Genomic DNA, 13,358 nt, shown 5'->3' on the forward strand with positions numbered 1-13,358 from the left:
TGAGGGGTTACGTTCAGGATCGCCTTTGCTGGAGTCAAAGGACACCTGTCCGGTTCATCCAACTCAGATCACACACCGAGGTATTAGCCTTAAGCTGGCTTGCAGCCAGGTTTGTGGAAGGTTGCAGGTAAAATACCAAAACAGCAAAAGAAAACTTTGCCTGTCCGGCACTTTCTATACATCAGGCGTCCCCGTTTATCAGCTGGAGGGCTTCTCCCTGTCAGCTCAAAACCAAGCTTTCAGCAACCTTCTACTCACTTTTGAGCTCCCTCACATAGACCGACTTTCTAAGTCTCCAAGCAGAGCTCCTCACACAGCGCCCCTGTCTTTGTCTCTCCAAGCAGAGCTCACTCACACAGTCCACCTGTCTGTGTCTCCAAACAGAGCTTTCTCACACAGACCCCTGTCTGTGTCTCCAAACAGAGCTCTCTCACACAGACCGACTGTCTGTGTCTCCAAACAGAGCTCTCTCACACATACCCCTGTCTGTGTCTCCAAGCCAAGCTTAACTCCTGACTGAGCTCCTGGCTCTATGTTATATCCCCACCCTCAGTGCTTCTTCATTAATTACCTCACAGGTGATAATCTTCCATCTGCTACTTCACATAGGAGAGAATCTTGAGCAAATATATCTCCCTTTCACCACCAATCCTTCCTTGGTGTCACATATCCCGCCCCTCTGCTCAGGCCCGTGGGACTGAGCAACTGAAACCAACAGACAGTGCACAGGTGACAATGCCTCTGCGTTTCCTTATCACTCCACTGCCATTTTCTCCCTGTTCAGGTTCATCAACTTCAGAGGGGCATGATCAGTGACTAACCAAAACTTCAGACCCAACAAGTAATTTTTGAGTGATTCTAAAGCCCACTTGATGGCCAAACACTCCTTCTCTACCACTGCGTAGTTCCTCTCATGCTTATTTAGTTTTAGACTCAAGTAAAGCACGGGATGCTCCTCTCCCTTAATATTCTGTGACAACACTGCCCCTATTCCTGAGTTAGAAGCATCTGTCTGTACCACAAATTCCTTTTTAAAGTCAGGGGTCATCAACACTGGTTGGGAACAAAGAGCCTGCTTTAGAGTCTGAAACGCCTCCTCTGCTTCATCGTTCCACTTGATCATCACTGACCCGCTTCCCTTGGTGAGATCAGTTAAGGGAACTGCTATAGCTGCAGAATTGAGTATGAAGCATCTATCATAGCCAGTAATCCCCAGGAATGCCTTCACTTGTTTCTTATTTATAGTCTGGGGCCAGTTCTGTATGGCCTCAATCTTGGAAATTTGAGGCTTGACTACACCTTTCCCAATAATGTAACCCAAGTACTTGGCTTCTTCTACACCAATGCTACATTTCTTGATGTTCGCAGTCAACCCTGCTCCCCTTGAATCATCAATCACCACCTGTACTTTGAGTAGGTGTGTCTCCCAGGGCTCTTCAGAAAAAACCCTCTGTTCTAAGTGACTAGCTGTCTGTCTTTCCTTTTCTAGACAAAACACACAACTAACAGACTTTGTAAGAGCAGTATCAACACCGCTGCTCGTTTTGCACACCGCACGGCTTCCAAGCATAGTGTTGATGCTTCCATTTACAACAGATTTGGTCATCTCCTCACTGCCATACACTGCTCTCTTGGTCTTATCAACCACTCCAAGTATACTGTGAATCACTGCATCTTTAGCACCAACAACAGCCTTTGAGGCAGTAGCTACACTTTTGTCACTTGGCTTTTGCAGTATGTGCACTTTCCTGGTACCACCCTGTGTGAACGGAACATGACAAACATAGCATTCATATAGCTTGTCCCCAGAACGAGTTCTTATGTACCTCTGCAGGTGACAATCAAGTTTTGCGCTTCTGGGACAAGTATAACTGCACTGATCCCATTGGAACGTTTTCTTCACACTTTTCTTTTTAACTTTTGTGGGGACAGCTTTTCCAATACTTACTTCGCCTAATTTACTAAACTCTTCCCGCACCTTTTGGCAAACAGGGACAGCTTTTCCAATCTTTACTTCGATTAATTTATTCAACTCTTCCTGCACCTTTTGGAAAACAGGGACACTTTCATTGGCTTCTTTAGACTGTCCTATCTTCTCCGGGATGTCTGGAATAAGCCCTTTCAATTCATCCATTTCCTTCTGAATTTTCTCAGTGAATTCATTTGCAGCTTTTTCCAACTGCTCCTGAAGTAGAGCCCCTCTTTTCTCTAGGACTTCCGTAGACTGTGTGAAGTGAGATATGGCACTATCGTGCTTGCTACTGTACTGGTAGGCCAAGCCCCGTTGCAGAGTGCCAACTTCTTCCTCTTTCCCTTTTGTCCCTTCATCATCAGATTCAAAATCTCCTTCCTCAACCACCATTGGCTCAGCTTCTTCGTCCTGCCCTTCAGGCTGTTCTTTTGTCTCAGATGAAACAGGATCCCATCAATAGGCTTGGACTTCAATAAAAGGAAACTTTTCCCTAGCCAACACAGGCACACCTTCAGCAGCTTCCATCTCAGATGATATAAAAGTATCCTTGTCAATCACTACAGGAATACTTTCTTCAACTCCAATCTCTGTTAACACGACAACACTTTCTATAGCCTTTACTGCAAATGAGACAGGGACACTTATTTCAGCATGCACTTCTTTACCCGATACCACTGCACTTGGAACATCACCTTTGGATTCCTCTGGTTTCTCACAAGCTGCCTCTGAAACAAGGCTGGCAATTTTTTCTTATTTAGACTCATCACCATCTTCCTTATTTTCACTCTCTTGCTGCTTGAGCCATTTCCCCCTATCATGAATCATTTTCTGTGCTCCTTGAGCCTGTTCCATATGTTCCTTAACCATTGGCATGACTGCTGATATCCCGTCCTTGTCAATACTTCTACTCCTTGCCTTTTCTCTTTCCCTACTACCTCCCCTATGCTTATGTTTACTTCTACTGGAGTTCCTTGATTTTCTAGCAGGCCTTTCCTTTACTTCCTTTTTAGGTTCAAGCACCGGTATAGCCTCAAACTTTTCCTTATCACTTTCAATCTTACTGTTCTCTTCCTGTGGAGCTGGGGAAGGACTGCAGCTAACTTTTAAACTAACTCTGTCCTCTTCATTCTCAGTCTCTGACACGGACTCATCTAGGTCTCCTGCCATAACAGAAAATGGAAAAGGGGTGGAGCTATCTGCCAATACCTCCACCACATCCCCTAATGAGGAATCCTCTAATGGTTCTGGGCCTATATCAGAGGCTGTCAATATCTGTAGTGCACCTCTTTTTAGTTCCAACTTGGACTCCCAAAATTTCAAAAAATGTGGAAAATCTCTCCCAAGAATAACCTGATGCGTTAGTGCTAGGACTAATCCATTAAGAAGCACTGCTTTATGAAGCACTGACCCATAGGGAGTTGTAATATAGGCAAGGGTTGTCTAGTATTCACATTTATCCCCATGCACATAAGTCACAGTGAACATGTCTAATTTACTGTCAGAGGGGCCTATGAGGCCTGCTTCCATCAGAGTTACTACACTCCCTGAGTCTAGCAGCACAGTCACACTTTGATCATTCACTTTTAATTCACACAAATGTTTTTCCGCACTGTCTGAACCTGCCCCAGTACACACCTCCTGTGCAAACATAGACGGTTTTGCAGAAAGGCAACATCACATTGCATATGTTCAGTAGTCATAGGACAATTCACTGCAATGTGTCCCAACTCCTTACACCGAAAACATCTTCTAAGCCCTTTAGTTTAGTCCAAAAGTATACACCCTGTTATACACCTTGGGCTTTCCTGAGCCCACAGTCCCACTATCTTCTTTACTTAAAGTCTTCACATTTCTCCCAGCCCCCTTAAGCCCCAGAACAGTCTTACCAGGAACTCTTGGAATCCATGGGGTTGAGGGCTGAGAGTTATTTAGAAGATCCTCAGCTGCAGAGTATCGCTCCACCAGATCCACAAGGTGCACCACTTCCTGTTTAATGTGTTGCCCGCATCCTCCACCACTTGTGAGGGGTTACGCTCAGGATCGCCTATGCTGGGGGTCAAAGGACACTTGTCTGGTTCATCCAACTCAGATCACACACAGAGGTATTAGCCTTAAGCTGGCTTGCAGCCAGGTTTATGGAAGGTTGCAGGTAAAATAACAAAACAGCAAAAGAAAACCTTGCCTGTCCAGCACTTACTATACATCAGACGTCCCTGTCCATCAGCTGGAGGGCTTCTCCATGTCAGCTCAAAACCAAGCTTTCAGCAACCTTCTCACTTTTGAGCTTACTCACACAGACCAATTTGCGCTCACTCACCCAGACCGACTTTCTGAGTCTCTTAGCAGAGCTCCCTCACACAGACTGACTGTCTGTGTCTCCAAGCAGAGCTCTCTCACACAGACCCCTGTCTGTGTCTCCAAACAGAGCTCCCTCACACAGACCCCTGTCTGTCTCCAAGCCAAGCTGAACTCCTGACTGAGCTCCTGGCTCTATGTTATATCCCCACCCTCAGTGCTTCTTCATTAATTACCTCACAGGTGATAGTCTTCCACCTGCTACTTCACATAGAAGAGGAATCTTGGGCAAATATATCTCCCTTTCACCATCAATCCTGTCTTGGTGTCACAATATATATAAGCATAGGTAATTGTTGACATGCATAGGTATGCATAGGTACTTGTCTCTGCAAAGCTGAGTGCAGCCAAACTGTAAATGTTGTATAATTTAATTTATATGGATTTATGTTGGCATTATTCTTCCTTTATCTGCAGGTTTACTTGTTCATTTCACCGCATGGCTCACCAATTTTGTGTTCTTAATTTTATTAAAAGTTTCAAATTCTGCACTGTGCCGCATACTCTTGCAATGCTTATATCACAGCATGAGAGTCAAGAATGTATTCAGGTTTTGTGTTTGACATGAAATGTGCAACCTATTCCTTAAAAGTGAGGCCAAATCTACAACTGCTGCGTTTCTAAGTTACAACAGTTACATGTTACAAAAACATTGACAATGTGGGAAATGTACCTTGGCACTGATGCATATCGTAATCCTAAAATCAATTGTTTGATTAAAAAAAGTAGATTTAAACAATACAACTATTAGGTACATATCCTCTGAAATAATGAAAATTAGACAAACTACTGTATACTCAAATAGAAAAAGATGTCTAATCATACCATACATTTTTAGGGTGAAGTTGGATTACAAGGACCACAGGGCCCCCCTGGAGCTGATGGAAAACAAGGTATACAGGGAGTCCCAGGAAGTAGAGGGCCACCAGGACCACCAGGTCCTCCAGGACCAAATAAACATATAAATAGGCTTGGATTTGAGGTGAGTTACTATTTCAAATATTAGCTGTAAGTGAATAAGTGGAGTTAGAAAACACGGTAGTTGAATTGTTAAAAAAAACTACAAGCTGTAAGTAAATATTTATAATTCTATGAAGTTATTAAATATTGTAACTGGAAAATGAGTTACAGCAAGGCGGAAGGTTTTGCTCAGTGCACAGTCTGCCATATGTATGCACAAATGGACCAACAGCTTTTAGTTGAATAACGCTGTGAAAGATGTGAGCAAGTTGCCCTTCTGGAATCTCACATAAGAGATCTGGAGAAGCGCATTGCAACACTGAAATCACTGGATCACCTTGAGAAGGGTTTCCTGCTCACTAAGAAGGTAGGTAATGGCATAGATGTGGAGGATGGAAAGGTTAATCAGGATGAACATGTAGGCAGCTGGGTTACTGTAGTTAGAGGGAGTGGTAGGAGCTCTACCAGCCAGCTCTAAGGGCAACCCTGTGTTTGAGCACCCAAACATATTTGCAAAGCTATGTGAGGATGTGCAGGTGGTAAACCCAGTGGTGGCAGCCCTAGATGTTACTGCTACCCCTAACAGCCAGGAGAACAGCCCCTCTAGTAGGGTTTGGGAAGGCAATGCAGGAATGCTGGTATAGGGGATAGGAGCACTGATAGAATAGTTTGTTGCCCCATTCCCTTCAGCTCAATGGCTTTCTGTCTCCCTAGTGCCAGGGTTTGGCATGTGGTGGACTGAGTAGACAAATTACTGGCAGGGGCTGGCCATGACCCAGCTTTCTTGGTCCATGTTGGAACAAATGACAAGTTATGTGGAAGATGGAGGATCCTCAAAAATCAGTTTAAAGAACAAGGATTCAAGCTGAAGGAAAGGACCTCTAAGGTTATATTGTCAGGAATATTGCCTGTGCAATGCACAACACAGGAATGGCAGCCGGAGCTTAAACAGCTAAACGCATGGCCTAAAAAGTAAATGGTGTAAAAAGTAAAGGTTTGGGTTCTTAGAGCACTGGGCTGACTTTTTATTGGGGTACAAACTATATACCAGAGATAGTTTGCACCTAGGGGAAGGGGGTCGACTGTGCTAGGGTAAAGATTTATGGGAATGGTGGAGGGATATTTAAACTATGATGAAGAGGGATGAGACATTTAAATAAGGTGGCAGAAAGGTCAGACAGGGGTCAATCACTAATGAAGAGTGGATTGAGGATAGTTGAGGAGAGGGTCATAGATAAATATAAGGAGTTTCCCATGTTATACACAAACATTGGATTGTGCAGTACTAATTGTACTGAAAAACAAAAGGACTTGGCAAACAGTGCCAGTAAATGCAGCAATGGTTTAAAGAGTCTAATCACCAATGCTAGAAGTCTGCCAAAACAAAATAGGGGAGTTGGTAGCCTTTAGTGAATAAAGAGCATTATGACTTAGTTGGTGTTGTGGTGTTGCTGAATTCTGGCTTTGTTCTTCATGACTGGGCTGTCAATACTCCTGGTTATTCTCTCATTTGTAAAGACAGAGTCAAACGGAGGTGGTGGTGTCTGTAAGAGGTGATCTGAAAGTGAATGTGAAAGAAGCATGTGATGAGGTTGTGACATTATGGGTGGAGTTGAATATGGGGATGCATAATACACAGTTAATTATTGAAGTCTGCTAATGTCCCCCCAGTGCTAAGGAAGAATGAGAGAATCAACTACTAGCACAAATAGAAAAGCTTGCAAAAACTGGCATAGTTTTAGTAATGGGAGATTTTAACTACCCTGGCATTCACTGGAGTAATGGCACTACAGGTACAGCAAAAGATAATTTTAAAGTATTGTTTATAGAAGCTCCAACTAGAAATTATACTCTGCTGGACCTAGTTTTTTCTAACAATGCAGCGCTTACAACAAATTTGCATATAAAAAAGAATCCTGGGTAGCAATGACCATATTATGATTTAATTTAAGTTGTAAACAGGAAGCAAAAACAGAAAAGATCAAAAACATTTAATTTTAAGAGAACACATTTTCCATTATTAAGGGCAGCTCTCTGTTACGTGGACTCGGTGAGAGTATTGTCCTCAAAATACACAGAACAGAAATGGCAAAGCTTCAAGTCTGTTCTACACAAACACAATAAAAAATATATTCCAATGGGTAACAAGTTTAACAGGCTAAAATAAAAAACTCTATGTAACTCACATCTAATGTTAAAAAAGCCTTAAAAATAAGAAAAGGGCAGTCCAAAAATATAAAAATAAAGTATCACCTTGAAAACTGTAAAAAATATAACAAAATATGTAAAAAGGAGATAAAATATGCAATTTTTTAACTATATTAAGAGAAAAAATATATCATCTGGGTTGGTAACTGTGGATAAAGAAAAGGTGGATTTACTAAACACTTTTTTTTTTTAACTCTGTGTACACAAAGGAAAATGGCAGAGCTCAAGTAAATTGCTAATAGCAATGTTGCTGCCTTTAATGAGCCACCATGGCTCAAAATTGATATGATTAAAAAACAATTGGACAAAATAAGGGTTTACAAAGCACCGGGATTACATCCACGTTTCCTCAAAGAGCTGAACTCAATTATTTCAAAGCCATGGTTTCTAATTTTTCGAGACTCTTTAATCACTGGCATGGTACAAATGGATTGGCATAAGGCCAATGGGGTTTCTATCTTCAAAAAAGGAGCAAAGTCATTACCAAGTAACTACAAACCGGTAACTTGGAAAGGCTCTAGAGAGTTTGATAAAGAACCATATAGAGGAGTTTCTGCTAGAAAATATTATTATAAGTGATAGTCAGCATAGATTCAAGAAAGACTTACATTGTCAAACAAATTTATTTTTTTTGTGAGGAAGTAAGTAGACAAGAAGACAGTGAAGTAGCAGTAAAGGAATTAAGGCCATACAGGATGTCTGTAATCTACAAGCAGATCTGGATGTACTGTTTGATTTGGCAGCCGATTGAATTTAATATTGGGAAATGTAAAGTTATGCACTTGGGGTTAACAACACTCATGCTTCATACTGTCTAGGGCGAATCTATTGGGGGAGTCAGAAATGAAAAAGGATCTGAGGGTTAAGAAAAGAATGCAATGTCAAGCTCCAATATCCTATATTTAATGGTCAGCAATAAGAAGACTCTACTGCATACTATGGGCCTGGTTTAATAAAACTCTCCAAGGCTGGGGAAGACACACTTTAATTAGTGAAGCTGAGTGATCCAGAAAACCTGGAATGGGTCTGGTCCAGGGTTGAAAACATTTTCTAACAAATAGCAAATTATTTTTAAGAAATCCATTCCATGTTTTCTGGATCACCCAGCTTTACTGATGAAAGTGTATTCTCTCTAGCCCTGGAGAGCTTTAATAAATTAGGTCCTATCAAGATCTTTCTAGCCAGTGATGACTTTCAGATCGTATTCTCAAAGTCTTTAGTAAAATAACCTTATCTTTTAAATAAATGCCTATTATGAAGTTTGGATACTATTTATGAATAGCCTGCCGAACATATATATTCCATCTCAAGGGAGCAGACCTATATGTGCTGTACTATTAAAGCTGAATTGCAAATAGCCTAATATACAAAATAAGTGCATATATCTTTATATAAAGCATGTGTATGTCTGTCTAGATAGTTCTGTGACTTACACATCCCTACAACAAGCACAGCCAAGCATTTGACACCACTTTCTCCATTACAGGTATAGCCTGTAGGAAGGATACACCCCCAGTCGACTGTCTCCCCTTCCAATGCTAGTTAGTGTATATGAGGTTGCAAGAAGGAGTTGCATTTACTTTTTAATACATTTAATGATTTTTTTTATTAATGTAAACATTATTAATGGTTGCCTTTTATATCTATAAATATTATTTTATTGTTTACATGTATATAAAAAATAGTTACAGCAGTTTATTTTTTTAAGGGTGAGACCGGTAAGATGGGACCACCAGGACCAAAGGTAAAATTGATAACATTTAGTTTACAGTCAACACTTTGTGTGTGTGTGTGTGTTTTTTTTTTTTTGTTAAACTTTGTGTTATTTGTTACCATTATAGTTTCTTTTCTTTAAGATCTGTTAGTCTATTTTTAAGAATGTATTCGATAAAGATGGATAATACTGACATACAAAATGTAGGGCCTATGTGTTGTGGTGGTAATGTGTGCATTATGGCAATGTGCATAATGCACATAACACGCATTGCAGGGCTATTCATTTTTGTGTATATTTCATCTAACACCTCATATCTTTTTCCCTTGTACTTAATATTTCTTGAGCTACTGTTTTTAAACCACTTGAACCACTCGTAGAATTGAGTGTGACCCATAGCTTCGTACTCAAATGTTTGGTTGTTTTACATTTGTTGGGTTTTTGCTGCTATTTCCCAGTTTTAAACAAAATTTCACGTTAATGCCAATAGCAAAGCAGCTTAAACATACCTTCACAAAAACACACAATGTAAACAAACACAGCTTTTCACAGAAACAAAAATTTGTAGACTAGTTCCCTGGTAATACTGGAGGTGATATCTAGCAGTGCCGCTTCATAGCTTGCTCCCTTTAAGCAGGACAGTATCTTTATGGGAACTTCGTATCTAATCGGTTGATCACATGGCAGTAACTCAATGCATTTAGGCATATAGACATTACCAAGAGGACCTGCTGAAGTTCAAGCCAAGTATCAGAATGAGAAAGAACGCTGATTTAAGTTTACTTTAAAACTGGCAAGGTTGTTAGTGCCAGAAAGACTGGTCTGAGTATTTAAAACTGACGATCTTCTGGGATTTTTACAACCATCTCTAGGAGGTTAACACCACTAGTTTCTGGGGGTCTTACAACCATCCTAATTTCATCTCTTAGGTTTACAGTGAATGGTCTGAAAAAGGGAAAATATCCAGTGAGCAGAAGGTCTGTGGGTAAAAATGCACTGTTGAGGCTAGAGGAAAATAGCCAGACTAGTTTGAGCTGATAGGTAGACAGTAGTAACCCAAATACCACTCATTACAAACTAACTATGCAGAAGTACATCTCTAAAAAAACAACATCACATCAAACCTTGAAGCAGATGGGCTACAGCATAAAGAGAATATACCAAATACCACCTCTGTGATCTAAAAGCAGGGACCTGAGGCTACAGTTTACATGGGCTCACCGAAATTGAGCAAGAGAATATTGGAAAAATGTTGCCTAGTCCCAGGAGTCTTGATTTCTAATTCAATATTTGAATGGTAGGGTCAGGATCTGGCATAACTGGGTATTAAGGCTTTAAAGTAAAAATAACAGTGACTGTTGATCCAGGAAACATCAGATTGCCTCATGGAATCAGGAAGGAATTATATTCCCCTGTGGAAGCAAATTGGGTTTTATATCTGGGATATGTTTATTTCCCTAGTGGTTGAACTTGATGGATTTATGTCTTTTTTCAACCTAACCAACTATGTAACTATGTACCTATGTAACTATGAAATAGACTCCACATTCTCCAGATATCAATCCAAAAGAACATCTTTTAAATGTAGTGGGATAGGAGATTTGCATCATGGATGTTCACCTGTCCACAAATCAATCAGGTTCATATGCCAATATGGACCCTCAATCCCAGCACCTTAGTAAATCTATGCCGCGAAAAATTATGGTAGCTCTAAAGCCAAAATGGAATCCAGCTAATTACTAGCAGGGTGTACCTAATTAAGTCACTGGTATCTATATAAATAAATAGGTGGCTTCAAAAAGGTATTTAGACCCCTTTTTCCAATTTTGTTGCAGCCTGATGCTACAATCATTTACATTTCATTTTCTTTCCCATTTATCTACACTCAGTAACCTTTATTAACAAAGTGAAAACAGAAATTTAGACAGTTTAGTAAATGTAATAAAAATAAAACAGTGAAGTATCCCATTTACATAAGTATTTAGACCTTTAGCAACAATACTTGAAATTTAGCTCAGATGCCTCCCAATTTTCTTGATTGCAGCAGAGATGTTTTTGCACATTAATTGGAGTCCACCTGTGGTCACAACAAAACAGGTCTTTTCCATGAGCTGGTCGCCTTAGTAATGGAGGGAGAAGGCCCTTAGAGAGGTAGCCAGAACCTGATGGTCACCTGATGGTCACTGAGCTCCTAGGATCCTGTGATGAGTAAATTCAAGAAAAACAACCATAACCCCAATTCTCCACGGATCGTAGGGTTTAAAGCAGGGGTGCCCATACTGTTTTGGATTGCGAGCTGCTTTTAAAATGACCAAGTCAAAATGATCTACCAACAATAAAAACTTGGACCTAATAACTCCTGTGTGCAATGGAGTTATTTTGATAGACAGGGCTCCGTGATCTACTTGCTTTGCCTTTGTGATCTACCCGTAGATCGGGATACACCTGTTGGGCACCCCTGGTTTTAAGGAAGAGCAGAAGCCTCTCCTTGCAAAACACGTGAACGCTTGCTTGGAGTTTGGGAAAAAAAAGCACCTGAATGACTCTCAGACAGGGGCTTTTAAGCAGCAGGGACTGGGACCTCAGACAGAACCAAGGGTTCACATTCCAGCATGACAATGACCCAAAGCAAACAGTGAAGACAACACAGGACTGGCTTGGGGACAACTTTGTGTGTGAATGTCCAAGAGTGACCCAGCCAGAGCCCTGATTTAAACATCTTTGGGGAGATGAAAGTCTTTGGAAATGGCTGTACACCACTGGTCCCCATCCAACCTGACTGAACTAGAGGGGATTTGCAATTAAGAATGGCAGAAATGCCCAAACCCAGGAGTGCAAAGCTTGTTGCATCATTCCCAAAAATACTTGAGACTGCAATTGCTGCCGAACCTGCCTCAAATAAGTGCAAATGAAAGGACCTGATTACTTGTGTAAATATGGCCCCCTGTTTTGAAAAACGCATTCTCAAATGGGACGTATAATTTAAGGTGAATCAATAGGCAGACATCAAATAATGTTTGTCATAAGAATTTAATATTTGATGTCAGTTTACTAATATACCTATTTATTTCTTATATTATCTAGTGGTTTGAAATTCAAAATTCGCTATATCCCCTGAGGAGGCTGTTTGTGAATCTCATTGGAAAATTAGGACTTACCAAAGGAATTCAACCATATATCTAAAACTATGTTGTTTATATTGATTTACTTGATGTAGGCACTGAGAGATTTTTGAAGTTGTATAGATGGTATGCTAAATTCATTTATTCACTATATATGTATATATATACATTATATATACAGTATATATATATATTTTTTTTTTACACACACCTTTTCTTTTTATAACGTTTCCGCTATCAACCAAAAACTGTAATGTTTTTATTGTACTACAAATATCTAAGGGACACTATTGTTATAGTAAGGTAATCTCTTATCCCATAATCATGTACTAATTATATCACTAGTATAATTATGTATCTTATTTAAAAATACATCTGTAAAAAACAAAGAGAAAATTCAAATGTATTGTTATTAAAGTACAACAAAAATATTTTAAAAATGTGAAGCAAAGTGCAATTTATAAACATTCATTGCCCTGCCCACTGATTTGACATGGGAAGGGCAAGGAAGGGCTTATTTTTATAGACATTTTCGTTAACAGTAAACTGCAAGAGCTTGGTTTCATTCCTATTTTATGTATGAAGAAAAAGGAGGTTTTAGAAGAAATTACATCTCATTTTCCCGATGCGTTCTGTCCTATGGGCTTCTTCAGGGGTAATTTGAGACCATAAATTTGATTAAACAATAAAGAAGATATAGTTATGTATTGAATCAATTACTAGAGCAGTGTGAGGTGCCTATTAGTGTTGATGTTCGAATTCACGTTGTCCCTATATTCGACCCGAATATGGCTGTTCGAATTCGGGTATACCCGAAACAAATTTTGCTGCATTTGACAGCAAAAATTCGGGAAAAAAAAAAAAAAAAAATTATTATTTTTTTTTTCTTAAATTCGTTATTTTGTATGTGTTTTTTATTTTAAACTTTTTTTTTTTTTTTACAGGTTATCCGACAATGACATTATGAATCATAATGTCATTGTGGGATTCCTGGACCGTGGGAACTGTGCGGTCACAGCTAATTGAA

General features: G+C 39.9%; 1 protein-coding gene across 4 annotated transcripts in view; it reads left to right on the forward strand.

The window, feature by feature from the left end:
• COL15A1 (collagen type XV alpha 1 chain) overlaps positions 1-13,358 on the forward strand; it is a 493,232-nt gene that overhangs the window by 222,126 nt on the left and 257,748 nt on the right. For all 4 annotated transcript variants that reach the window (XM_072411944.1, XM_072411942.1, XM_072411943.1 and 1 more), the window contains 2 exons: positions 5,166-5,309; positions 9,204-9,239. In XM_072411944.1, the coding sequence (XP_072268045.1) occupies positions 5,166-5,309; positions 9,204-9,239 (180 nt within the window). The remainder of the gene's footprint in view (positions 1-5,165; positions 5,310-9,203; positions 9,240-13,358) is intronic.

Source organism: Pyxicephalus adspersus, chromosome 5 (assembly GCF_032062135.1).
Source record: "Pyxicephalus adspersus chromosome 5, UCB_Pads_2.0, whole genome shotgun sequence".
NCBI lineage: Eukaryota > Metazoa > Chordata > Amphibia > Anura > Pyxicephalidae > Pyxicephalus > Pyxicephalus adspersus.